Raw genomic sequence first — 27,593 nt, forward strand, 5'->3', positions numbered from 1 at the left:
CTTTTTATTATTAACTTTACTTCCAATGAAAATGAACATGAACCTGCAATATGAACCACCTCCTCCATGTTAGTGGATGAGACATGGACAAAACCTAAGAAAAAAAATCTAAGTACATATTAAATAATTGCTTTCTGTCATTTAGGTAGTTCTTATGAAATGTTCATGTTTCTTCAAATAGTTTAAGTTAGTTATTTGATGCTATGAAAAAAGTGACAACATATTTGTATTTTTTCCTATTTTTGTACTCTCTAAATGTATTTGTACTTTTAGATTTCTCAGTATTAACTCTTGACTTTTAAGTGAGTGGGTGAATTGCCTGTGCACCTCTGTTCACTCTCCCTCTTGCCTGGAGCTTCCCCTTGAGGGATGGATAAAGTACTTTGAATTGAATAATTGGCAGCTGAGTAGGTATCAAGTGTATCTATCAGTTGGACCTCGACACAGTGGCTCCACACCAGGATCACTACTGCTCTGACTCTCATGGCAGCGTTCGTATCCAGGATATTTTAGCTTCAGGAGGAAATAGAGAAGCGTTGTCCATCTTTATAAACATTCTATGGTACACACACACACACACTAAGACTTACAGCGGGTTCCCGGTGACGGAGCAGGTGAGGGTAAGCGAGTCACCCTCTCGCAAAATGCCAGAAGGAGGAATGATTCTCACTGTGGGTGCAACTGCAGAGAGAGAGAGAGACAGAAGGGACGAGGGAAGATAAATTAGAAGCATCTGTACGAGTGAGAGAGAAAACAGGAAAAGCACAATAGACAACAAAATGAATCGGAATGATTAAAATTGAGCGGCGATCATAGGAATGAAAAACAGTAATCAAGATACAGGAAATCAGAGACAACAAGAGAGGGAACAATAAGGAGGAACAAGTGAAAAGTGATTGAGTGGCAGGAGGTAGGGTCTTTAACATCTGTTTCCAAGGCAACCAGCCGACAATCCAATGGCTGAGACACCTGTTATCATAAGCAGCCCACCGCTCGAGCAGCTGCCGTACTGCTCTTACTTCAGCAGCAGAGCGATGGGAAGCCAAATCCTTACTGACAGTTGGTCATTACTGCCAGCTCTCCGGCTGGAGCAACCACCAGCGCCCAGACTGACAGGACTGTTGAATATTACACATTATTATCCATCAACAGCCATTAATGTACATGTGATGAATGAATTGTACCAGAAGTAGTTTATGAAAATATCTACACAAGGTTGTGGAATGTTTGAGTCTTCAAAATTATTGATGTTTAATCAGATAAGAACTGATAACTGTCTGCGATACTGATATGAGAGCGCTACTGGAGTAATTGGATACTGGCTGACTTGCTGGATATCGTCACCGTAAAATAGGACCAAAACAATTATACTATGCACTTTTCATGGAATATAACATTTTTAATTTATCCTCTGAAATCTGGTCCCTGTAGTGGCAGTTGACGTGCTTCTGATATTACTTTGTTTTTCTGTTTTAAATGAAAGATTTTCAAACACATTCACACACATAAACAGCATTATTAGATACTAATCCTGCTGAATTATAAGCAGATGACAGTTGTTCTTTCTCACATTAAAAAACAAAAGACAGAAGTGACAAAACTGCAGTGATAGCAGCAAACTTGTTTGATAGGATTAGGAGCCAACAAAATGGATTTATATTTAACAGATTTATTGTGAGTTTCAGACTTTTCAAAAAAATATTGAAATTATAGCTGTGCAATGTTTTAACCATTATCCCACTGAACCTTTCACAGATTTGGGAAAATATTGAGAATTCAGGTTAAAATGAAAACACGGCTCGAGCTGGACTTTTTGCCCTGAGTAAAATATTAGGCTTTGGCCAATTATAAATTTATGTCTGTCACTGTATTTTTACTCTTTGCTTTCACCTCCCACGATTGCAGAGAAGTATGTGCAGAGATTTCAGAACTAAAGTGTGCAAATAAGCCAGCAAAGATCAATCAATCCCAGAGCAGAACTGGGATCATCGCACATACTAATATGACTCAGGCTTTATCAGCTGATGACGGTTTGCTCCTTAAACCACAGGCCAAGACCCCAAACTGGCCACAGGCCTGTTTCTACCCGCTCGCTGCATGACAAGATTTGTATGTATTAGGTTTTAATGAGAGCAGGTCTCCTGCAGGGCAGCTCTGGATACCACTCTGTTAGAATCCTGGACTGTGTATAAATGAGTTTCTTTTAAAAATAAGATATCCACTATTTGAAAAATGAGGCTGCTTCAAATTGATGGCTGACATTAAAGTGTAACACTATAATGAACAGCATAGCAACTCAAGTGACTCAGCAGATGGAATAATCTGTGTTTTTGAAGGGTTTGGTATTGAACAATATGTTATTCAACTTGTTTCTAAGATGGGTTGATAGGCTCTTGGATAGAAAATGAAAACACACACATATACCTGAAAGAAAGACTTACAATTCACATCCAGACGGTAGTGGCGAATCCTCCTCTGTCCACCCAGCGCCGGGTGGAAAGCCTCACAGCTCAGAGCCGCCCCGTTGTCTTTCCTTTCTACGGGGATCCGGATGGTGCTGGAAACGCTGAACGTCTTCCCGTTGTCCTGCTGGGATACCACACCTGGAGAGAGACGGGGAGAACAGAGGGGATGAGATGATGGAGAGGAGAGCAGACAGGTGGGGCAGCAGGGAAACAAGTTAGCAGCCAAAACATGCCCGCTCCTCTTTTTTTCCCCCGCTGACACATCACACCCATGGAGAGAGGGGGAGATAGACTTTGAGAGGAGAACATGGAGCGGGATTGAAGAAGTGAGCAGAGAGAGGAAGATGAAGTTAGTGAATGATGAACGAGATTCTCAGAAGAGCAGCAGGTACCTGTGGAGGGGAGGATGAGTGGTGAGAGAGAGAGAGAGAGAGAGAGAGAGAGAGAGAGAGAGAGAGAGAGAGAGTAAGTGAAAGCAATTTGCATCTACATTTCATGGCAATTATTAAAAGCAGAACAGTTTGTTGTGGATGGTACATCAACTAAATGTGTGTGTGTGTGTGTGTGTGTGTGTGTGTGTGTGTGTGTGTGTGTGTGTGTGTGTGTGTGTGTGTGTGTGTGTGTGTGTGTATTAAAGGAAAACTGCAACAAAGGGATGGAGGAGAGAGAGAAGGATAAAAGAGAGAATATGCATAACTGAATTGAGATTTTAACTGAGCCAGACAGAGAGAGAGAGGAGAGAGAGAGAGAGAGAGAGAGAGAGAGAGAGAGAGAGAGAGAGAGAGAGAGAGAGAGAGAGGCGTCAAAGGGTGAGAGACGAAAGCGAAGGACTCAGACGAAAAGAGAGGGCAGCAAAATGGACATGATGGCGAGACGAGGCGAGACATGAAAGAGGATGATCAGGGTGCCATGGCAGACACGGAGAGGAATCAAGATGGAAGAAGAGAGGAGGAGGAGAGACAGAAGGAGGGCGGAGGAACAACAGGGACGAACTAACGGGGCTCGACGCGGTCACGTACTGGGGGAGTTTGTGCCCGTTGAGGCAGAATACAACAATGTTACTTATATCGCGCTGAGTTTTCAATTATTGCCGGCGATCAAATGAAAGTAAGCTCCAATCGAAGCGTGAGAGAGGACAGCGTGGATGCAGATGAGCGGGAGCAGCGGGAAAGATAGTGTCTTAATTAAAGAGTGCTCCCCCATATCTGCCGGGATCTGCCGCTAACCTTTAGTGTCACAGTTCATTTAGCTCAGGGCAAAAAGAGAGGAGAGGAAGAGGGGAGGAGAGGAGAGGAGAGGAGAAGAGAGGAGATGAGAGGAGGAAAGATTAGAAGAAAGGAGAGGAGGGAAGGGGAGACCAATGAAGAGGAGAGGAGACCAAGAGACAGGAGGGGAGACGAGTGAAAAAGAGAGGAGACTAACGAAGAGGAGAGAAGAGGAGACAAGTGAAAAAGAGAGGAGAGGAGACAAGTGATGAGGAGAGAAGACGAGTGAAGAGGAGAGAAGACGAGTGAAGAGGAGAGACAAGACAAGAGGAGAGGAAAACCGAGAGGAAACAGGAAAAGAGTAAGGAAACAGGGAGAAAGACATAAGTTCAAGCTCTGTCTGCCTCTTTGACTGTTAAATCCACCAATAACCTTGCGGAGGGATATCACATCTCTGTCCCCAGTGAAGTTCAAAGAAAAAAGGAGGGCAGAATGAAAGGAGAAGGCAGATTAAAGAGGAAACAGAGAGAGGGGAGACAGAATGGAGGTGACAGGTTCGTTCTGATCTAGAAAAGGGGCAAAGAGACTGGATGAAAGAGACGTTGAGTGTCAGACGAAAATAGAAACTAAGAGAGACGACGCTTGACATGAAGTCTGAGAGGGCAAAACGTTGCAAAATCTCCCCGAAAGAAAACCACATTATTCCCTCTGGTCTGTGTGAGTTATAGGTGAAGGCATCAAGCATGAATGAATGCGTAACAATATTTATTAAAAAGCAGAGATAAATTCAAATTAAAATAAGAGCCATGAGCCTTAGCGAGAGACTCTTTGCATAACTTTTCTTTTATTCTTTTGTTTGTGCTCAGTCAACCGAGTTTTTGAGGAAATTCAACCAAACACACAAACTCTGATTTCGCGGCTGAGGTTAAATAGACTGAAGGCAGCGGAAAAGATAAGTCCCACGAGTCAAATTCACCTTGAACTGTGAAACGCCGAGGGAGACAGCATTGTAAAGACGGACGGCTCAGGGTAATAGACTGATGGATGGTTCACAGATGTATCAGAAGAGAAGAGAGAGATAGACAAAAAAAGTGTTTTTAATACGAAAGAGAGGCAGAGCGAGAAAAGCAGAACATCTGGAGTGTGTGTGTGTTTGTGCTTTCATTTCATTTTCATTTCAATGGGGCGCTCGCCGGATTATGTGCGAGACCAAGCTTATTTGAATTTTATTTCCAAGAGAGCATAAGGATATATATCTTCTATCTAATAATTCCAGAAATCTCGGTCCGTCTGTGGCTCGCATATCTCGTGAACCGTTCATCTTATCGGCTCCACACTTGTGTAAACTTTGAATAAAGGGAAAGTGACGTTGTGTCCTCACGACAACAGCGTTGTCACGACGACCGTTTCTCCAGTTCAGGGTTTGGTCAGTTTGACCACGAGCTTCACTGAACTTTGAATGAACAGGTGAGCCGCTTTTTGTGCAGCAGTGGTGCAGCTTCAGGGTTCTGTGGACTGAGTTTAATTTACTGCAGGTCACTTTTACAGTTTTAGAAAGAAAACTGCAACCAGCATCACCACGGGCCAAACAAACAGGCAGGTTTAGAACAGACACTAGTAGACATAAAGGAGGAAATGTGTACTGTTGTTGTAGCGAAAATAGTTTGACTAAAGGATTTGTACTTGCTTGTGAGGATAAAAGGAAGGAGGGAGGGGGGGGAGGAGGGAGGGGGGAGAAGGAAAGCACCCCAGGGCTTCCAAAACCTTCCTCCTCTGCCTCCATTTAACCATCCATCAGAACCTGCTCCCATTAAGTGATCCATCTGCCATTCACTTCATCAACCCATCAATCACCCATCCATCCATCATTCTTCTATTCAGCACCTCACCTACCCTCTATCCCTTCATTAATTTGGTTTCGTTTATCGTAATCATCCAACCATCCATCAGTCCATCTGTCAGCCAAATCCTGATATACCTGGTATCTCCCGGCCGTTGCGGATCCAGCGCAGGGAGGCGGCCGGCTTGCTGCGCGGCGTCATGCAGGTGAGCTCCACCTCTCCGCCCTCCACGGCCTCCTGCTTCACGTCCACCGTGGGCGTCTCCGGCGGCACCGACACGGACAGCGTGGCCACCTGGTGGTGCGTGGCGTCCGTGTAGAGCTGGCAGAAGTAGCCGCCCTCGTCGAGCACGCTGACGTTGGTCAACGTGATGCGCACCAGCCGCGGCGTGAAGAGCACCATCTGGAAGCGGTCGTCCTTCAGCGCTGGGGGAGGATGATGGGGAGGCACAGGGTTGGGGTTGTCGAGGGAGACGGGAGTAGGGAGATGATGGAGGGAGGTAGAAGAAGGAACAAGGAGAAGGAAGGTGAGCTGATTAGTTCACTGATGGAAAAATCATCATTATCATACGTGAGGGACTAAATTGAAACAGCTGCTAAACACTGTTTTCATGTCAAAACAAGAATAAAGTTACAAACAAAGGGAAAAACAGCAGGAAAAATATTTTCACTCTGGGTCAGTGTGATTGATTCATTTGTTTATTTTTTCAAATGCTTTACAGACAGACACGGAGCACTGAGAGTTGTTTTTGTTTTAGCTTTGGTTGCTTTAAATGCTCCCCCCCCCCACCCATCCCCTCCAAACACACACACACACACACACACACACACACACACATACACACACACACACACACAAACACACACACATGGATCTCAGACAGCCAAAGTGATATTTTTAAAGAGCTTGTTTCAAGATGTTTAACTGGCAGGCCTTTGCTTGGCTTTTATTGGGAATTTGTTTGTAGATGAGAGGCACCTCAGGGAGCTGGTTTGTACTTCACTCGCACATTTTCCACAAAGCTGGGCTATCAACTTCCTTTCTTTACTTAACTTCATTAACTTGTTATGGTATCTGATATCACGTCTCTTTCTGAAGGGTTTGGTATTTTCCGATCAAACTAGTCGTAGATAATTTTCTCTACTAGAAACATACTTTTCTGCAGAGGAAGACACCTTGTTAATATTGAATGCCTGTTTTGTTGGATTTGCTGCCACAATAACCAGCTTTATAAAACCCAGAGGAGACAGAAACGCTCTAATTGGCCCGGTCCTCTTTCCAACCAGGGCAGCAGCAGCAATCAATGAGCCAAAAAACATCTTTGATCGGAACCTGGATAGTGCAAAACCAGCACCACTTGAGGGAAAATAGCATTTTAGACCTGTAGATATAGGTACACTGATGTTGCCACTTGCAGGCCAAGAAAGTGACAGTTGCTGCAATTGCTAGCACTTTTATTGCAGATAAGGGCCCAAGTTATATACTGGAGGAGTCCAGGATTCTAGGCTGGCAAGTGTTCGGGTTGTGGCTCTGCATAGTGAACGGCATCGGTCAGGAATGGTTGCAGGTATTTCAAATCAAGAACAATACTTGTTGATTAATATTTAGAATAAATCCTTTTTATGTGAAAATACAGAATATTTACCAGTAACTGAGAAGTACATTAAACAGCATGAGAAGCAACGGCAGCTTTAATTGAATGCTTTGACATTCTCAGCACTGGAATCACTTATTTCTTTGCCTCGAGATAGTTTCGCTCTGAATTAGCGGCGCGGTTAAGTTCTACCACGGGCTGGAGCGAGAGCAGCGTTTTCACCACCTTGTAATTTGTGATGTCACTCCCATGGACAGCTCTGCGGAGGAGGGAAAATAAATAAAAATTGCAAAACATGGGAGAAATAGTGGCTGTGACAGCACCCGGGACGATTTTCTGGTCTGGAATTGATAGCGCTGCTGAATCTAAAGCTCGGATTGATACGAAAAGTTCAGAGAGAGTTTGCAAAGTCAGTCTCGATGGAGCCGCTCCGGGCTGTACATTGATACAACATAACAGATGTCGTAGTTCTTTCATTTCCAGCTTTGAGGGAGAATGTTGCTCATTTTCCAAAGCACTGATTGGACCATCCTAAACTAGAATTTACTCATTTATTCTCTTTCTAACTGCCTGCTTTATTCCTCTGTAAGCCCTTTTCCAATTAGTGTCTGGCATTTTATTGTTCATCTTATTATGTTTTAATCATCATTGTTTTACTTGTTGTGAAGCACTCGCTAACTAAAAAATGTCATGCAAATAAAGCTCTTTGCACAACCAGAAATTATTTTAGGAAAGCTATTAAAGCGAGTGTTGCTGCCCTGTGACTCAAAGAGAGATGGGGTAAATACTACAATCAGACACAGGGTAAACACTGGGAACAAAACAAGAAGTAGAAACACATCAGCTTTCATTCTGCTGCTCATCCTCATGCCGGAGGAGACAGAAAGAAAAAGACGGTGACAGGGAGCATTGGAGAACATGCAACAATTTTCCTTTTGTTGCCGAAGAAAGAGTGGACTCAATAGTGAGAAAAATGCTGATAATAACAAATAACGCTAATAAAAGCCTGTGGGTGACAGTGGCTCGATGCCCATAGATTCCCATGAATACCTTTGAGACTCACTTTGTATTGACTTGACTGTGAAACCTCTCCCTCGCTCTCCCGTCTCTATTTTACTCCGTCCCTCTCCTCACTCCTTTGTGTTGGCTTTGGCTCAGGGAGGGAACAGTAGACACTTCCCTGATGTAACACCCGGCCATCTCGCAGGATAATTCATCACAACACAGACACTACAGTATAGATATTGGCTTTGTGAGTGTGTGTGTGTGTGTGTGTGTGTGTGCATGTGTGAGTGTGCAGGAGAAATAGACTAATATAGCTACATAATGCGGCAGGCGGGGGGGGAAAAAATGATATAGATAGAGATAGAAATCCACAGGAGACTGAGCGAGCGGCCCAGAGCAATGGAGTTAGTCCACTGCTCCTGCAAGTACACCGCACTAATCTCCCTGTACCCCACCCCCAGAATTACCCCCTCCACCGGACGGAAGCTAAAGCATTGTTAGAGAGCTATTCCCCACAGATAGGTAAATCTTTTTTCCCCACTCTCTGCACTAAATGGCATCGAAATGTCAGACTTCTGTTCATGTCCAAGTTCACCTTTATTGTCCCGTCTCATTTGCATGCCGGGGAGCAATGGCGGAGAGAGCGAGAGAGAGAGAGATATGGACCACTGAGGAGAAATGGTCCATTTGGTTAGTTCCACAGCTCTATTATAGCTATCAGTCCCCGCAATCTCATAAAACACACCCCTGACTGGTTGCTCGCTTGCAAAACAGGCAGTCTAATTCGCAGCATTTACAGCCGCGACCCTATTTGGGCAGTTAGCGCGGAATGGCTCGGCACAGAAAGGCCTTAGTCTGTGAGCCTAATGTCTGGGCGGCAGATGGGCAATAGGCAGAAATGGAAAGGCCCTACAGCGAGAGATGGAGCACACGTGGAGGTAGAGAGAGCGAGATGTACTCTACGCTCCCGGGAAATGTACCCAACAAGGCTTTTTGGTGCTTACGGGAGGGAGATTAGTTATGGAAAAACATCTATACTTTATTCCATGCCTAACCTTTTGGATTATTTCCCTGGGCCGTCTCTCTCTCCAACACCTGGTGCTCCCATTCTTCGTTCCCCCTGATGCTGTGTCTTTCTCGACCCTCCGCAATTTCGTCTCATTCTCCCCCCAATCTATTCTTCATTTCTCTCTTTCATTCTCATCCCCCATCTCTCCTCCTCGCCCTGATTAGGCTTCATCGCGCTTTCCCGAAAGGGTGCGAGTCCTCGTCTCGTGGGCAAGCGGACGTGGCGGCGCCGTTTAAATACTTAATGGATCTTACCGGCGGTGCTGATGTGATAGAACCGGGGAGGGAATTTGAAAGTACTGTTTCCCAAAGCAGCGACCTGAAGCCCCCAATTAGGGCCACTCCGTGAGCGAGGCGACTAACAAGTGAAGTAAACGTGTGTGGAACAAAAGCATTTGAAAGTTGTATCAGTGAACAGTGAGAGCAGCTCTTTTGTCTGCAGTTGTTTTGTCAAATCTTGGCACGCTGCCCCTCAGTGACTGCTACCTTGACAGGGCCTGTCCCCAAGGAGAGCGGAGGAGTCGTGATTGTTGAATCAGAGATTAAATGTGAAATTGTGCAAAATTGTGCAAAATTTCACATACAAAAATATCTCTACGCTACTAAAACACAAAAAATACTCTTATTTATATTTTTGCATTTATTTTCTGTATTTAAAAGTGCATATTCCAGTCTGTTCAAGCAGTTTGAGCATAGTTTACCTTCACTCAGCCCAATGATTTTAAAGTATGCCCTAAAAATTCCTTTAAAAAATTCCTCATGAAGTGGAGGTTTGACTGCAAGGTCAGAAAACCTCCGGCTCTGGCAGTCATTCATTTTCAGCCCTTTCTTTAAACACAGTCGTGTAGCTGAGGGAAAATTGCACACTAGCATTTGATGTAATTTCACTTTACATAGTTGAAATGTGCGAAACAGGCACTTGAACAGTGCAGCTGAGGCATTCTCCATCGTCCACAAGCTCACAGCCGTGACACAAATAAGAAGTTTAACTTTGCCTGTGCACTTTAACTGAATGAACGACAGCTCTAAACTGTCATCTGAGCCACAGCAGCACACTAAGTTTACATCAATGTAATGTGAGTATCCCATATGCTACCTTGGCGATTATCGACATTCAGCGAGAGCAGCGTGGGTGCAGTGAGCTCAAGCTGGGGAAATGAACACCTGTTGCACAATGACAAAAGCAGAACAATGGTTTTTCCGAATCATAACCAGTCAAAAACTATAGGGGCTGAGCGGTTCAGTCAAGTGAGAGGATCACATTTGGGATGTAGATGTTAAAAGACACGACGGAGGAGTTTGCACGGTGCCAAGATTCCTGAATGAAAGCTGAGCGTGTGCTCTTTCAAGGGGATTTGGGTTTTCCAACTGGCTGCTCAGCCGATACCTGTTAGAGAAGATTTCTATGTTGGATGGCAGCAGACTGTGTTGGGTTATGATTTTGGAATAAAAACCGCTGTGCAGTGGAGCACAATTACCATACAGAATGTGCCAAAACATCCAGCACATGTGTGCAGGTTTGTGCTATTTAACCAAGTGAACAACACAAACCTACGTACAGCTGATTTCTTAGTTGATTGGATTTGTAAAATTTGTGCCAGTTTGCGATGGTCAGTGAATTTTTTTGGGGGGGGTGGCTGTGTCCCAGGAGGTAGAGGGGGTCGTTAGCTGAACAGAGGGTCGGTAGTTCGATCACCCCCCCCCCATTTTGCGAGGCAGAACGTTAAGTGTTCATTCTGCTGCAGAGATCACGTGATCTCACATCGACAACAGCTCTTATCACCACAAACTCTCTCGTCATCTTTGGTGATGTCTTTTTTTGTCCTGACATATTTGTTTTCTTTTTGTTTATGTTTTGTCAGAAGCGTCATCAACACACCCATTCGCTCGCAGGGAATCCAGCGGGGGATCTCCTGCTGTGAGCTCAAAAACTTACTTACCTCCCTGGATGTGTGACGTCAGTTTTGTGCAAACCCCCAAAGTATCTGGATCTAGTGGATTGAAATGTGGTTTCATGGGGGGCGGGGGTGTAGGCTTTTTTCAGCTGCTGGATGGTAACAAACAGAGCATAAAACCTGTAAGTTCCCGACAGCTGAAAACCTTAATGTGGCTTTAAGGCTTGAATTAATTCAAGGGGACTGTTGGGCATTGGCAGAGGTATGCACTCCACTTCTAGTTATGAATATATTCAACTCACCCTCTTGCCCTCAAGTCTAAACTGTAACAAACCACTGTTTTACTGTTTAAGCAGGAGCTGACATCTTAAATAGTTTATCACAGATTACGCAGAGAATAAATAACTATTGCAACACCACGAAACATAAGACCAAATTTAGCCTCAATTAAGCCGCCCCACATTAATTTCAAAGGTATGCTAAACATCCTTGATCATTCTTCTATTGCTGAGAGTTTTTTCCAGTAGCACAGATTTAGAAAAGATCTGGCTAACTTGGCAACTTTTGCTCTTAATTAGTTAAGAGACAACATGTAGTGTTTGCCCACCTCCAGGCCCTCAATGAAATCTGCCTTCATTATCATAATGGTTACAATGATAATTATCCATAATGCCGCCTTTAAAGAAAAGCATGTGATTGCCAAGGCCGCGCTCTAATGAGAAGCAGCAAAAAGCTGTGATCTCATCACTGGGGTTAACAGTGGATTATGCAGAGAGCTTCAAACTAGGCTTTTAAAACAGTTAAAGCAGTCGCACTGTTAGGGCAAAGAGTAAAACCATCCCCTAAATTAACTCTGCCGTTATCTGACTTTTTAATGTGGAATCGCTTCAAAGGCAAAGCGAGGACATTTGCAGTAAGAAGAATATAAAGCGTGAGCGTCGGCTGTTTTCTGGACGGCTTCAAATGTCAACGGAGGGCCCGTGTTTAGACTCAGATAGATTAAGTTTGTCTGCAGAGACAAATGTGCTCTCAGATACCCACCTCGCGTGCCGTTGAAGAAGAGAGTCTGCCGGCGGGGATTCTGGATGACCACGATTGATCCATCGTAGTTTTGCAGACGGCAGGAGATCTGGGCCGTACCTCCCTCCAAGACTGTAACATTCTCCGCCTGCACCGCCTGACAATGAGCTGCAGGAGAGAGAGCGAGAGAGAGAGAGAGAGAGAGAGAGAGAGAGAGAGAGAGAGAGAGAGAGAGAGAGAGAGAGAGAGAGAGAGATGGATGTTAATAAAGTGATATGGACGACAGGGAGAAGTGACAAACAGGAGGAAGAGATGCTGAGAAAAAGAAATCTCAGATATGCACCTGACATGAGATAGAACCTCTCAAAATAAAGTACTGAAAGCATCCTTCATTTACTCCCTATTCATCATGCAACCACAACAAGAGAGAGGGGGAGAGAGGAGGAGACGGAGCGATAAGGAGGTTGAGAGTGAGAGACTCAAGTAAAAGAGGGTCCTCCATGAACAATGTGTTCTTGAGATAATAGTAAGAATAATTACAATTATTGGCATTCATCGTTTTACATGCACGACACACACACACACACACACACACACACACACACACACACACACACACACACACACACACACACACACACACACACACACACACACACACACACACACACACACACACACACACACAGCCCAACATTGCCTCTGGCTAGTCTGAATGCATCAACACACACATTTCAATACATGATGCCTTATTAAATCTCTAAGTGGCGGCTGGTCTTGAATTTAGACACACACCGGCACAAACGCATAAATAAACAACATGAGACACACATTCACACACTCACACAAGGGCAAACAAATACAACACAACCTGGACAGCGGCCCCGCCACCACTTGGTCTATATTAATAGTTTAAAGAGCAGTTTTATCAATGCTTCTTATTACAGGTTTGTGCAATGTGGCAACTTCGGTTCCTGCGGATGAATAAACCCATTCACACAATCACCTTCCATGTGCTCCAACAAGCAACTAGCTCACAAACGAAGATGCAGATGCATGCAGAAATATGCCTGCATACAGAGTTACAGGCGCGGGAACTTTGGCACATTATCTTTCCAACAAACTCGTCTGGCCCTCAAACCCAATATTTTTAGACAAGCGGGCTGGGACGCAGCAGGGAGCATCTTTGATGTTGCTCATCCAGCCCAAGCCCAAGAGTGAGTAATGAGGAGGTTGATTAAGCAGTTGATGGAAGCGGCCCTATAGTGTTTATGGGTCAGACTGTTGACACGGCTCGGCTGAGTCAAACCTCCCACTGAGCACAATGGACACCGAGCTCCACCGTATGAATATAAATGATTTGCGGAGCAATTAGTCATATGGCGAAAGCAAGGAGTGGAATGTGATTGCCTTGAAGAGAGTAGCAGCTTGCTGGGCTCCCCAAACTAGTATTTAACAATTTGCATCCCTATTTGCATTTCCTCTCTCCCTGGCAAAGTGTCGGCCATTGGGAGGATTTAGAGAGAAAAAAAATGACATCAATATTGACACATGATAATGGAGCAGGCAATGAGTGCCGATAAAGATGGCGAGGCTATATGTGAATAAATATATAACTAACTGCTGGGTATCGCAGAGTCTCTGAGCTCAGAAAAAAACACCTTCAGAAGGCAGAAAATGTTGTGAGACAAACAGATGGTGGCTGCCATAGCAGGAGTTGCTGACTTGACGGCTTTGGGCCAAAATAAATGTCTTTATCTGCAACCGAGCATGTCACCAGATTATAGTGCGTGTGCGTGTATGTGTGTGTGTGCGTGCGTGTGCGTGCACATGTACAATAGCTGGGCACTGGATGTGCATATGCCAGGGTTGGCATATTGCAATTAAGCTACTTTGACATCATCTGATCCCGCCAACTTCATCCAAATTTAATTCTACCCTCGATTTTAATCTCTTTTAATGAAATACTCAAAGCCTACATATTCATCACACCAGGGGAAACAGAAAGACACTGTGGATATTGAACTGAAGACAGAAAGCAACCAAGATGGGATTAAGACAAAAGGGGACTCAAACACTCTGTGGAACTGAGAAAAAAATCTTGACAATTACCACTAATTGCAGTCATTATTGCTTCCATTCTCTGCATCAATATTGTGATTCATATCGGGGGCCATCAGGGCATGCCACCGCCATCCCAATTATTTTTCTAATGGCTGTTATTACTCATCACCGTGGCAACCGGGCAAGGCCGCCATTGTTTTAAACGGAGTTAATTGTAACTGTTCTGCTGTGCATCCTGACAAAGTCATGGCAACATCTGTGTGTGTGTGATTAGTGACCCATCGGCCACATCCCAGAGGAAGTGGCCTTCGAGGGAGAGAGCGCGAGCGACTCCATTCAGGGGAAGTGGTCAAAAGTTTGTTCCTGGGAAGAACGACTTCGCCGTCCGTTTGCACAAACACTTCCACAGACAGCTGTCCCCCCTTTGAGGAAAATTAGCTGCAGAGGCGTCGTGGTGAAAGGGCAAAGAAAAGCAACAGAGAAAAATAAAAATAAAGAAATTGCTCGCGAGCGGGACGACTGGCATCCGCTGTCGCCTGCTGAGAGACGCCACCAAGAAACACCTGCTGGCTGCGGGTGGATGATCAATCTGGGCGAAGGGAACAGCGATAGCAGGGAGTTAGGAAGTGATGGTTTGGGTATAATAATGCAGCTGGCGGGGGCTGGACGAAATATGACGCATATTCTTCTACTCCCGCTCATAACACAGCTGGGTACGGCACTTTAGTCTGGCTGTGGGTTTTATAGGCTGCTGTTCACATCAAGGCCGTGAGCCTCTGATCACCAGCTCGGTACAGAGCAGTGAGGGGGGCTGAGAGGGAGGGGGAGGAAATCAACCCGTGACAGAGGTATTAATCTGGGGCCCATTAAAATCTGCGGCCATAATAAAATACTCCACAAACGCGGAATTATATTAAGAGAGAATGCTGAGAGCAATCGATACCGTGGTAGTGCCCTGACAGTTATGATCAGAAGATAAATAAAACAGGAGGGGGCAACGAAAACAACCACTTCCCTCTTCAACCAAGTGGGGGCAGTATTTCATAGCAGTGAATTGGTGGCTCCTTCTTGAGACCCGGCTCGCAGCTACCTCCCCCTGTCAGGCCCCCGGGACAAAAAAAAAAGGAGCCTTTATTTACTGTGCCAATAGAGATCCAAGAAGGGCAATCATTTCAAAAATACATAAACAAATAAATTAGTAATCGGCGTGCAAATTCATAAGACAAGGCTGCTCAGGGGGCCCATCCTAATGGTCCCACAATGGGGATGACTTATAATCGAGGGAGGCGGGAGGCAATGAAGGGAGGAAGTTAAAAGAGGGTGGGTTTGGGAGGCAGCCAGGTGGACCGCTGGCTCACCCTTGGTCACGGTAAATTCTAGGAAGTGCCTCGGCGGTGCAGGGTTAGCGGGCTGAATTACCGCCACGCTGCGCCTGCCTCCCCGAGTGAAGAGGGGAAGCGACGGAATAAAGACGAGCCACATAAGAGATGAGCTGTCTCCATTTGCCCCCAAACAAGCCCCCATGTATCCTTGAAGCCGTACCATCACTGTCCCCCGATTCATTATCTCTCATTATCTTTCAGTTGGACGCGGGCCAGGAGCTTATGTTTGCTTTTGCACGCCGGCCACGGTTTGTACAAGGGGATCGATGCTGGGGACTACAATGCACAAGCCCTTATGTTATTGCTGCTTTAATTGGAACAATAACAAGAGCTCATATACTGTAGCTTACACTCTTCTGGGGTCATCCACCGGCAACTTCTCCATCTCCTCCCATCTGGGTGTACAAATTTCCCACTATCCCCCCCGGAGCCTGCGAGACGGGCCGTTTTCAATGCTATGTATGCAAATGAAGTTTGTGTGTGTGTGTGTGAGCGTGCGTGTGTGTGTGTGTGTGTGTGTGTGTGTGTGTGTGTGTGTGTGTGTGCACTGTCTCGCTCCAGTTAATCACACTTTTGCAGTGTGCCGACTCTATGAAATAGCTGACATTGAGGTTCTTCTCCTCTATACCTCCCCGTGCAGACCCACAACTCCCCTCCCCCCCCCAATGCATTACCTCTCACCCCACACTTTTTTTTTTTCTCTTCCCGGTCTAAAATTATCACTCCATCTCTCTCCGGGAGCCAGAACACTGCCAATCAAATCCCCAAAAAATGTGCTCCCTCTATAAATAATACATAATCCTTTACAAATCTCGCTCTCGTCTCTCTCATTACCTTCGTTCTGTCACTTTCTCCTGTCCTCCTTTTCTTCCCTCTCTTCCTTCCCTCTCATTTTCTTTCCCTCGTTTTCACTTAGTCCACAACTCAGGATCCTCTTTTTTCCCGCAGCCTTTGTGTAATCTCATTCTCGCCATCTCCCTCTTTCTCTTCTTATTCAAACCCACAGTCCCTCCATCCCTCTCCACCCCACCTTCCGTCTGATCTCATCCTCGATGCCTCCTCCTTTCATCGGTCCCCTCTCCTTTTTTTCCTCCCTCTCTTTGCTCTTATCTTTTATTGCATCGTTCATCATGCATCTTCCTCATCAGAGACGTCCTAAAGATCCCCTCTCCTCTCCTCTTCTCTCAGAGGCCTCAGGAGAACTGTTACATCTCTCCGTCTCTCCCTCCTGTTAGCTGCCCTCTCCTCACTCCTGTCCTTCCATCTTTTCCTTTCTTCCCCCTCCCTCCCTTGCAACAGCTTCCTTCCAAGCCGCAATACGCTTTCATTCCTTCTGCAATCTCATTCTTCCTCTTTTTTTGTGACTCAGTGGGAATCTTTTCCTGCCTCTCTGCCGGTTCTATCTCCACACTCTCCTTCGCTAAACGTGATTTGTTCTGCAGCTCAAGTCTGCGGCATAATCACGCTGTTTTTATAGTGCGCCGGCAGAGTGGAAGAGAGGGAGCAAGGGAGACACAGGGAAAAAAGTGAGAGGGGAGAATGAGAAAAAGAGGACAAAACAAACGAGCGGAGTGGAGGACTGAGAATCTCCCAGTTTTTTTCCCGTCCCTCTTTCATCTTCTTCTCTACTTTCGCTTCTTTTAATTGCCTGTCATATAGTTCAGCCCACTTTCTATCCCTCTCTTTCTCTCTCTCTCTCTCTCTCTCTCTCTCAATCTCTCTCTCTCTTTGGCAGGAACTTCCAACCATCTCTCATCCAACTCCCTCCCTCTCTCTCTCTCCATCACCCACTGCTGTATACTGTGAGCACAGCTAATCAGCAAAATCAGCATAAAAAATATTTCTTCTCACTCTCGACCTCTCATTAGAAACATTTATTTTTGTATATTTACATATTTCACATCCTGTTTTTAACTTGCTGACTTTGCTCCCCACTCACGCCGTCTCCATCCTCCGCATAAGAGTCTGTTGTCTTCTTCCTCCCATCACCTCCTCCATTCTTTCCCTCCCCTCCTGTCCGCTCTCTTGCATCTCTCATTTTGACCTTCGTATCTTTTATGTCTCTCCAGCCCATCGGCGTATTTCAATCACCTCGTCCCTCTCTTGCCCCATCCCCTCTTTTTATTTTCTCCCTGTGCTGCACTGCATCTCCCTGAGCGCTCCCCTCTCCTCTTTCTTGTCCACCCATCCTATTACTCTTTCTGCTCTCTTACTCACCTCTTCTTACCCTTCGCCAGCCCCCATCTCACTCGCTCTTTTCCTTCTTTTCTCTTTTTTCCTGTCCGTGGTCTCTGACAGCCAAAGCTGGTTAGCTCTATCTACTGTGCAGCGTGTTATGGCCCGGGTCTGTCACAGCCTCAACAACCCTGCGACAATGGCCACCACACACAACCCAACAGCGGTTTAAAGGAAATTTACAGGGCTATTACGCAACGGCTACCACACTGGAGATTCACCACAGCCAAAAGCACTGGTCTTAAAACCCCCTTCAAAATCCACCACATGGCAGCCGTCCCTCTGGTGTGTATCTGCCGCTGTGCACACAGCAAGTGTGTGAGACGCTGACAAATGTGTGAGGGGAAATATAAATGCATGCATTAGAATCAAGTGTGTGTTTTTGTGAAATGGTGTTAAACGTGCACAAGAGAGAGTGTGTGTGCACGTTCAAGGCCCATGCAACACAAAACTGCCCAACTGGCATGAATTACATAACAACACTCAGTGCCCAGTCACAAACCCATTTGTTCTCTGCATCCCCCTATCCCTTAATGTCACCCCCATCCCGCGTCCCCCCCCACAACATCCGACAAAACACAATGTCCTTCTGTTGATCTAATATGCAAAAAAGGAAAACAGAGGAAAACACAACAGCACTGAATTGAGATTTTGGCTGACACAGAGGAGAAGGTACTGTGCGCAGTGGTACTACGCTTGTTTACCAATGAGCAGCAGGGAAATAACATCTCCCTGCATTAGATACATAATAATAACGACAGGAGGTATTAATAGCAACTAGCAAGTCTGCCAGTGATCCCGCTCCACTTCATGCATGACTTTTTTGTCAACATCCCCGGTGACTGTCTTTCAAATCTCGACCTTGTGCAGCTCTTTTGCAGACCTTGTCTCTCGTTTAATCTTTGTACCGCCCTCCTGCAACTCAGCCTTTCTTGCACACACACACAGTTGTTGTTCTCCGTCTCGCTGTGTCTCCCCCTCTTCGGCTGCCTACCTCTCTCAGTACTAGTTCCTATCTGGTTCAGTCCTCTCTCTCTCTCTCTCTCTCTCTCTCTCTCTCTCTCTCTCTCTCTCTCTCTCTCTCTCTCTCTCTCTCTCTCTCTCTCTCTCTCTCTCTCTCTCTCCATGCAGCATATTGGTCTCTCACTCTGCTCTTTTCCCAACACGTTCCCTTTCCATTCAGCAACCTCTCCATTTGACTCACTATATCTCTCCCACTCTGGGGTCCAACTTTTTATTAGGCTCTTCAGAAAACCGAGAAAAAGAAAAAAAGGCTTCAGCCAGTCCTATCTATCTTTTCTTTCTTTCTCTCTTTCCAGTGGAGACGGTTTCCCTTTAAGTCCTTTGGTCCGACCGTCTCTTCTCTTCCTCTGCTTGGCTCCTCATTCCCCGGTCTTTTCACCTCCTGGGTATAAACTCCAGTGTTCATATTCTTCCTATTCTTAATCTTAATTACCCATTCTAACGTAATTACCGGCATTTTGAGCAATTCATCTGAAACTCTCATTTCACGATTCCTCTCTTTGTCGCTCGCTGGCCACTGCATTGAATCTCTCCATGGATCAGTTTACATCAATTAGTACCATATTCACAATTGTGACTAACCCTTTTCTATAATAGAAGCATCACACTGCAGGGTTCAGGGGGCAAATCTGCAGGGAATTTAAACAAGAAGAACAACACTAAATTGCCACATCCATGGATACAAGTTGAAATTAGTGTGTGCATGTGAACATTATCTGCTTGTGATCTGACTTTCCCTGTAGAAGCAGTAGTATTACACGCCTCATTTAGTCTCTGTCTCATTTATTCTATATGCATGTGTATGAGCGTTCATGTGTGCATGACTTACGAGTGATACAGAGCAGGATCAGGACCAGGCAGCGCAGGGCCAGAGAGACGGGAGCAGGGAGGAGGTCAGAGCTTCGGACAGGCTCCATTGTGTATTGAGAAGCTCTATGCTTATGTGTGAACGTGTGTGTGTGGATGTGCGCGTTAGATCAATGGTTCCACTGTGACCCTGCTTGCACCGCTATAGATAAACGAGTCCACCCACGCCCACACTCACATGCTATGCAATTCGTTTTCTGCAAAGCTGCGGGCACGTGCGCACGCCAAACGCTTTACTTCAGTGCAATCAGACAGAAGTTGTTGTTTGAGGACAACACTTTATGAAAGGACTTTTATGCGCTGCACTGCATCACAGCACATGCAAACAAACCGCTTCAGCCAAGGCTTGCACGCTGGATTGCTCACCGAGCTGCCGATTAGCACACAGAAATTAGCTCAGGCAAAAAGTTAGACTCTTGACTTTGGCACCTTGTTTAGAAAGAACTTACGACACGGCGCGGCGTCTTTAATCTATACGGCGCCGGAGTTTTGCAGCTACAAAGCAGCGCGGCAGCTCAGTCCCGTCGAAGCAAAATGCCAGGGAGGCAAACACTGCAAGGCGAGATATTTTCTACCTCGGCGCTGTGAGCCTCAGAGGAACAAAGCCAGAGACCTCGGGATCAATAAACCAGAAAAGCCAATACAAAGTGTAACCAAAGCATACCTGCAATTCTATGTCCTCTAACAGTGAGGGTTTTCAATTATGGCAGCCATGTAATTCACAAAATGAGGGACAAGTTAATTAGCCGATCACCCACAGTGTTTAAATCAGTTCCCAGCTCCAGGTGACGTCACAGTCAGCCTCACAAAGTAACCACAACATATAGACTGCTTGTCTCCTGCAGGTCAAACCGCACTGCTCAAAGGCACAGGAGCGATCAATTAAACTATATTTCCGTCAGATACAGGCTGGGAAACAGACTTATCAAGCAAGGCAAGTTTAAATCTACTGATGTCGACTGAAACGCTAACTTTTGAAATCCAGCTACCTACATTGCCGTGCCCTTGAGGACGGCGGAATCTAGGGCAACGATGTTCATCTTCAACAGATTGTATTTTAATGAGACCAAGCGAGGTTTCCAGCACTTCTCACACCGACACACAGCCAGGTGGAAGTCAATGTGCCTTTGCGCTATGACCAAACGGGGCAGGCCTCGGGAGAGACGGAGACACCATCTCACTGCAACTCATCTGCAGATAGCTGAGGTTAAATAAAATCCATTGAGCCTAAGTGCCGCCGCTCTATAGAGACACAGAGTGGAAGCGCTTGCTCTGTGTAGAGTAACCAACGTGAAAAGGTCTGAGCACGCTGCAGCGATGCGCATCAGTTTTCTGATATTACACTTTTTGCTCGGCTATTTTACCCCAGAGACGTGAACATTATCCTCACAAGGTATCCGTCATTATTCGCTTGAATGCCAGAACTCTTTCGATATGCTATCATGTATACACTGCAGCGTAAATGGACGGTGATTTCACATGGTAATTTTAGACTCTTCAGAATAATCACAGGCTATCAGACAGAATAATCGTGCAGCATCGACCTGCCTAACGCTTCCTTTCCAACATGCTCCACTGGGCGCAAATCGGCGCCTGGTTTTAACTGCAGACACACACTCAGCGATACACACTGATCCAAGAGCCTGCTACGTTTAAGGTTCCTGCTGATTGTCGGGACCTAATGCGTCGTTCGCCTCTTAGAGTGAATCTCTGGTGGGTCTGCGTGCGCGAGTACACGTGTTACATGTGTGCGCTGTAAGGCCGAGATAAAGTGTGACGGGCCACACCTCACACCTCACGGAGCGCTATCTGATGGAATAAAGTGCGGGTGTCATCCTTAGATTACTACACACTGCCCGCTCTCACTCTCTGTGCCACTGCAGAAACAATGAGCTCCAGCGGCGACGGCCCTGACACTTCTGGCAGAGCCGAAAGCAGATCAAGCCCAATCTTCCCCACGGCTCTGACTTCACCCGTCAACTGGCTGACGCTGAGAAAATTACTCTGTGTTGGTGTGCACCAGCCGCTCGGGTCTGGCAGGTCGGGGGCCTGGCAGCAGACAGACGGAAAACAAAGTGTTTTTCTTTTTTCTTGTACACGTTCGAACTGATCTCCTCAAATTGTGTTAAGTTTATCCGCTCTGCCTTCTTTGTCTCTCTCTCCTCCTCCTCTTTCAATCCTCCAGTCAATCCACAGCAGTTAGTTAGTTCCCAACAAATTTGTCGTCCTCTTGCTCCACGTCTTTCCTGTTGATCTATGAAAATTGCTGTAATCCCAATGTGGTATCGCTGTTGATTACATCCATCTGTCTATCCGCTTTCTGTCTTCCATTTATATAACCCTGGCCTCCCTCCCCTCGCTTGGAACGTGTGTGTGTCAGTGTGGGATCAGTGTCTGCATATTTTGCATACTATTTTGTGAAGGTTACAGATGTGTGTGTGTGTGTGTGTGTGGATGGACGCATCGACAATGGTCGCCTTTCAGGTCAACAAACAGTGGCAGCGTGTGTGTGTGTGTGTGTGAATGTGCTCGACTGTCCAGTGTTGACCGAAGCAGGGTGTACATTTGTCTGTCTGTTTGGCCCTTTCACTATCTGCTAGCCATTAATTTATCCATGCAGGCGCACACACAGGCATCGTAGTGTCTCTTTATGTTAAAAGGCTGCAGGGATTTGCACTGCTGTCTGCTGACAAGCACTGCGCACATGTTTGTGTGCGGCATTTGTAATTCGAAGCGGATGCAGATAAAGCAGAAATAAATGTGACTGTGAGTTATGCTGATGTGAACCGGGCTCAGTAAGGTATCTGCTCAGTATTTTTTATACAGTATCACTGCTAACAGCCAGTCCGACCTGTCAGCGTCTTTTACCATCAACACATGAATAATGCAACTCCTTTGTTCACGCTCACTGCAACATGTATCATTAATGTTATTGGCAATAAAACTGGCAAAACAAAACCAATGGTCGGCGCTAACTACACTCGACTCCTTGTCTGTGACTTTCATTGTCCTGTAAAACGTGGAAGGCAACACAGTTTCGATATTATAATCGCACCTCTACTTGTCCTTAATTAACTGATCGTAAAGTATCAGCTCTAATCTGCCACAGGGTGTATTTACAAACATCTTCATGCATTCAATTTGAAACACGCTGTTCCCCATTATCAAGTCAAATAAAAAATTTTTTATTTATGAATCGCTTTTAACAAAATAGGGTCATCGGAAAGTGCTTTACGGAGAAAAAAAAAAAAGGACATAATTACAGACAAAAAGAAAACATTGCGATTCACCGCACGACATCTTACAGTGTGTGTTTCTGTGAGTCTGCAAAGTTCCCGTGTGGGCAAACCCCGATGGGTGTATTTGTTTTTGTCGCAGTGTGTGCGGAAGAAAGAGAGGTAATCTAAGTCTCTATCCCCTCCATCCATCCTTTTTTTTTTCACTCCCTTTCCCTCTCTCATCCAAATCAAATTTTTAATGGGCTTCATTGGTGCCACCGTGGAATAAGTGTTGCCAAAGCACTTAAGGGGCTTAAGTCAGCGGCGTGCTGAAAATATTAAGCACTCAAACAGCCTTACAAGGATCCCTGCCTGCTTAAGTATGCCGAGGAGGTCGTGCCAGCATTTAATACCAATGGTATTAAAGCACTCCGACAAGGGAGGGGAACAGAAATATAGATATATACAGTACGCACCGCAACTGGGGATAGATGGAGAGATAGATGTTGGCAGGAAGAATGGGAAGAGCAGGTGGGGGCAAGGAAGACTTGATGGAGGGACAAAAGGGGGAAGAGTAATAGTGAGGGTGGTGAAAGGAAGGAAGTACAAAGACGAGGAAGGAAAAGTGAAAAGAAGTAGCGAGAAAGTCAGAGAGAGGTAAAGGAGGAGGAGATCAAAAAAAAAAAAGCAGTGAAGAGGAGGAGGGATGTGAGGGAATCAGGCCAAGGTGTGGGAGGTAAGGGTTGATGGGATGGCTGTGAACCAGCATCAGAAGGCTAATGCAGAGATTCTATCGGGAGGCTTATCCAAGATTAAATTCCTCTTTGTCCTCAAGGCGCTTCTTGGGTAAACGGAAGTGTTGAATGTATTTCACATGTCTCCCTCGGGGTTGAGCGGGAGAGTGGGTTTGGGAGCATGTACGTGTGGAGCCCGTGTGTGTTTGTGTGCGGGTTACATGTATGTGCATCTGTGTAGGTGTGAATCTTTAGGGTTTAATAGCTGGCACAGTGTGAAGGAGGGCATCTGTTCCTTAAAGGTAAACATAAACCAAATGGATGTCTCCCCGAGGGGGTTTCAGCACAAGTGAGTATTAGCGTGCACGTGAGCTCATACATATAGATATTCATGAATATAGATTGTGCGTATTCTGAACGTAATGGTTAAGTTATATATTCATTTCTCACAGTGTTTGTTTTAACGGCGCTGCCACAGAGGCCCACACGACTAGAGACGCTAATCACTCACAGGAAAGTGTTATCAGAGCAGTCCTGACTGTGTAATCTCCTCTGGGAGTAAACAAAGTACACGATATTACTTACAACTACAGTTTAAGAAAAACCAAAATACCAAATGCCTCTTTATATGTTTAACTCCTGCGAGGGGAAAACCAGATATCCCACATTATCAGCCATTTTCTCATAAACTAAAAGACGTATATTGACCGGGTTCTGAGAACATTCACGTCAGGGTCGGCGTGTTCAGCCCCCCCCTGCCCCTCCACTCTTGTTTTTTCCCATTTCTTGTTCGTCTGGCTGACTCGGTGTTAATAGCCAGCCTAGAGCCATGCACCAAGCTAATCCAACTGGGTTTGCTCTGAAGTCTCTAATTAAAAAAGTCGCCGCTCCTCGATCTATGGACACTATCAGTGACTGCAGTTTCTGGAGGCACGGCTCAGGCTACTTCCTGCTCACCTCACGCTCCCGGGGCGAAGGGATCAATGCGGCCCAATCATTTGGGTGCATTACAAGCCACACCGGCGTCTTTCTTCACACAATGTAGGATTACATAGGTTTGATTTTCTTTATTTCTCACCGTCGGCTGATAGTGGAGCCCAGCAAATAAATAAAAACAATATGGTTCACATCACGACACCCTAACAAGAATACAAACCACATATTAGGATTTGAATTACTGTTTGAAATTACATGGTTTGAGTGCTTTGTTTTTATTTGCTGCCACTTTGCCTCACCTTTATTTTATATATCTGCAGCAAACGAGAAGATTAAACTCCTTTTCTGGCAAACAACAGACTTGGCACTGGTTTCACAGAGAGGAAGGGGGGACATAAAGGCGCTGTGGTAACTATTGTAGTCATCCTATTATTAGTCTTGTCCCATTATGCATTTACCATGCATCAACTGCGCATTAAAGGGGACAATTTTAGCTTTTTCTTTTTGAGCCTGGCAAAGAACTGAGCGTGCACTTTAGAACAAAACACTCTCAAGTGAAAAACTGCAAGAAGTTAGGATGGGAAATGCTATTGATGGCTGCATCTACTGAAACTGGCTGCTTCAGTCCAAATACTCTCCTCTTGTTTCATTCACATGCGTTGAATTCACTTAATCAGATGGAGCAGTTATTTACAACCTTTCTCACATGCTTTCATCCTGAAGACGAGAAACTTTCCTGACTTGGGGCCGTGCATCAGCGTGTGCCAGATTTTGCGATTTATCCCCACGATGGATTCTAGGGAATCTCACTCTTCAATGCGCACAAAAGCTAAGAGACTCTCGGGTCAGAAATATTGAAAAGAGATTTTTTTTTTTACAACTTTCCCGCACAAAGAGATGCCAAATTGGCAGAAGTAAGCATCTTGCTATCCAAGTGCAAGATCATATTTATACTGTAAGATTATATTCTCGAACTGTGATATGAGAATAAAGAGGCCTGCCATCCTTAAATAATACTTCAACCTCGACTACAGTTCAGGTGAAACTGTGCATTTTGGAACATACTGATGCCTGAATTATTTATTCATATGTTCTATCAATAAAACAAGGAAACGTTTATAAACTGCTGCAAAGTCTTCACTGTAAATGCAACGTATCTGCACATTTTTCACCGTCATTGCATTTTTCTTTTGTTTTCCTGATAAAATCCACTCCCTCAAGTGGGATTAATAATTCATGATGAACTTCAGGCAAGAAAAAAAACAATACACTATTTTAATAATATTGCGGTGTTTGTTTAACACTGAAAAAGACAATGGCAACGTGAAGCGTGAGGTGAGATTCACTGACTCACAATCTCTGTCAAACCGTAACCGGATGTTCTAGTACCCAAGACCCATTAAAGCAACCAGGTGGCACGACACGGAAATCCACAGCAAAAAGTTAACACCGCAATTGTCTAAGTGGTGAATGAGAAGCTGCTTCAGAGGAGCCAACAGCTTTTCTTGTGTGAATAACATCTGTAGGATTCAAGGTAGCCAAAGGTTTTTTTGGGGGGGGATAAAGAGAACTGCTGGATACAAGGGAAAGGAACCATTTCATTTTAAATATTTAATATTTGTATTCGCAGGCCAAAAACTAAATTATTGAACACATTTATCACCGTAACCTCTCTTGAGAGAGATGCTTTTCTTCGTTGTTTTAGCCCAAACAGTTTGCTGAAACAGTCCCTGACCGTATACCGTATTCACAAGCTTAATTCCTCAGGCCAGAGGCATAAAAATTGTATCTGTCAGAAAACTGTGAAAGCTGCTTGTCGGGGGAACAATAACTCTGGAATAGAGCGTTTACTTTATCCAGGCGCAGTTGTCTCAGCAACTTCAGCTGCATTTTTCCAGCTTTAATGATGCTGGAGATTGTCCTTTTTCAACACTGCGTGTGCGTCTCTGTAAACCACAAACACTGTCCGTCCTTTTGCTTCAACAAAAACACTCACTTTTCCATTTCTCTTGGAAACCTCAACAATCCACATCTGCTTTTATTTTGTTGACGCTTGTCAGCGATGACTCGTAACTGCAACGTGTGCTTTGTTCAGCCTGACCTTGTGCTAACAGGCAAAGAGCCAGAAGGGATCACACTGAAAGACGTGTTGGTTCATGTTGGCTGAAAGATTAATTGCAATAACGGGATTCTTTTATGCATTTATGAATTGTCTGTTGGCTGTTTGAGGTCGGAGGTTACCCACCCCTGTGTTCGAGGATACAGACCAGCGAGGCGAGAGGCTTTTTAAACAAAGGCGTCCCGGCCTGTGTTGTATCCACGCATGCTTTAAAAGAATACACACTCTTCTCAGAAAACACACACAGTTTAAGTATGAGAAGGCATTAGTGACATATTTTATGCATAACCATGAAGGCCCCCCCACAGGGATGCAACAGAACACCAAGCTCAGTCATCCCTTATTCAGTAAGATAAATGCAAACAGCGTTACCTGCCAAATGGAGAACGTACTGCCGGGGCTTCCTAACAAGTGTTTCTGTGTGCGCTCTGAGCCACATGCTACACAGCTACCTGCTGGGAGTAACACTCATTATCCATGTGGCATCATACCTCCCAGTGACAGGCTTCAACTCTCTGCTCAGTGTTTTCCCCGCTGCAGTGCACGTGTCAGTCTCTTCTCCTTTTTGTTCCCAGTGCGTGCGCTAACATTTGCATGTGGCGGCGTGTGCGGAATTCTCCTTTTGTTCCCCGGTGTGTGTGTACGTGTGACAGATGGGTTGTCACTGTGCCTATATGTGCACGCCCGAGTTCACCCTCTTGCTCTGTACTTTCCAGGTATATGCGTGTGATGTGTTATTGATGAGCACATCATCCTGTCGAGTCCGCAGCTTATGACGTTTAATTTTTGTGCACCGTGCAGGACGATATTAGAATACGTGCGTTTCGCTGCGTGTGTGGCTTGAAGCGGGGTCTGGTGGCTGAGCACCGCTGGGGCACAGCTCGCAAATTGAAATTGAGAAGCTATATGCCACCTTGCCAGG

At 45.3% G+C, this 27,593-nt stretch overlaps 1 protein-coding gene across 5 annotated transcripts in view; it reads right to left on the bottom strand.

Annotated features, from left to right (window-relative positions):
• cadm4 (cell adhesion molecule 4) overlaps positions 1-27,593 on the bottom strand; it is a 146,216-nt gene that overhangs the window by 17,689 nt on the left and 100,934 nt on the right. For 2 of the 5 annotated variants that reach the window (XM_035163216.1, XM_035163219.1), the window contains exons 2-5: positions 12,115-12,261; positions 5,649-5,936; positions 2,442-2,603; positions 591-681 (exon numbers count right to left, since the gene is read on the bottom strand). In XM_035163216.1, the coding sequence (XP_035019107.1) occupies positions 591-681; positions 2,442-2,603; positions 5,649-5,936; positions 12,115-12,261 (688 nt within the window). Of the gene's footprint in view, positions 1-590; positions 682-2,441; positions 2,604-5,648; positions 5,937-12,114; positions 12,262-19,626; positions 22,112-27,593 lie in introns of those variants that run through there. The other 3 variants (XM_035163217.2, XM_035163215.2, XM_035163218.2) reach the window with 3 other exon arrangements.

Source organism: Hippoglossus stenolepis, chromosome 8, assembly GCF_022539355.2.
Source record: "Hippoglossus stenolepis isolate QCI-W04-F060 chromosome 8, HSTE1.2, whole genome shotgun sequence".
NCBI classification, from domain to species: Eukaryota; Metazoa; Chordata; class Actinopteri; order Pleuronectiformes; family Pleuronectidae; genus Hippoglossus; species Hippoglossus stenolepis.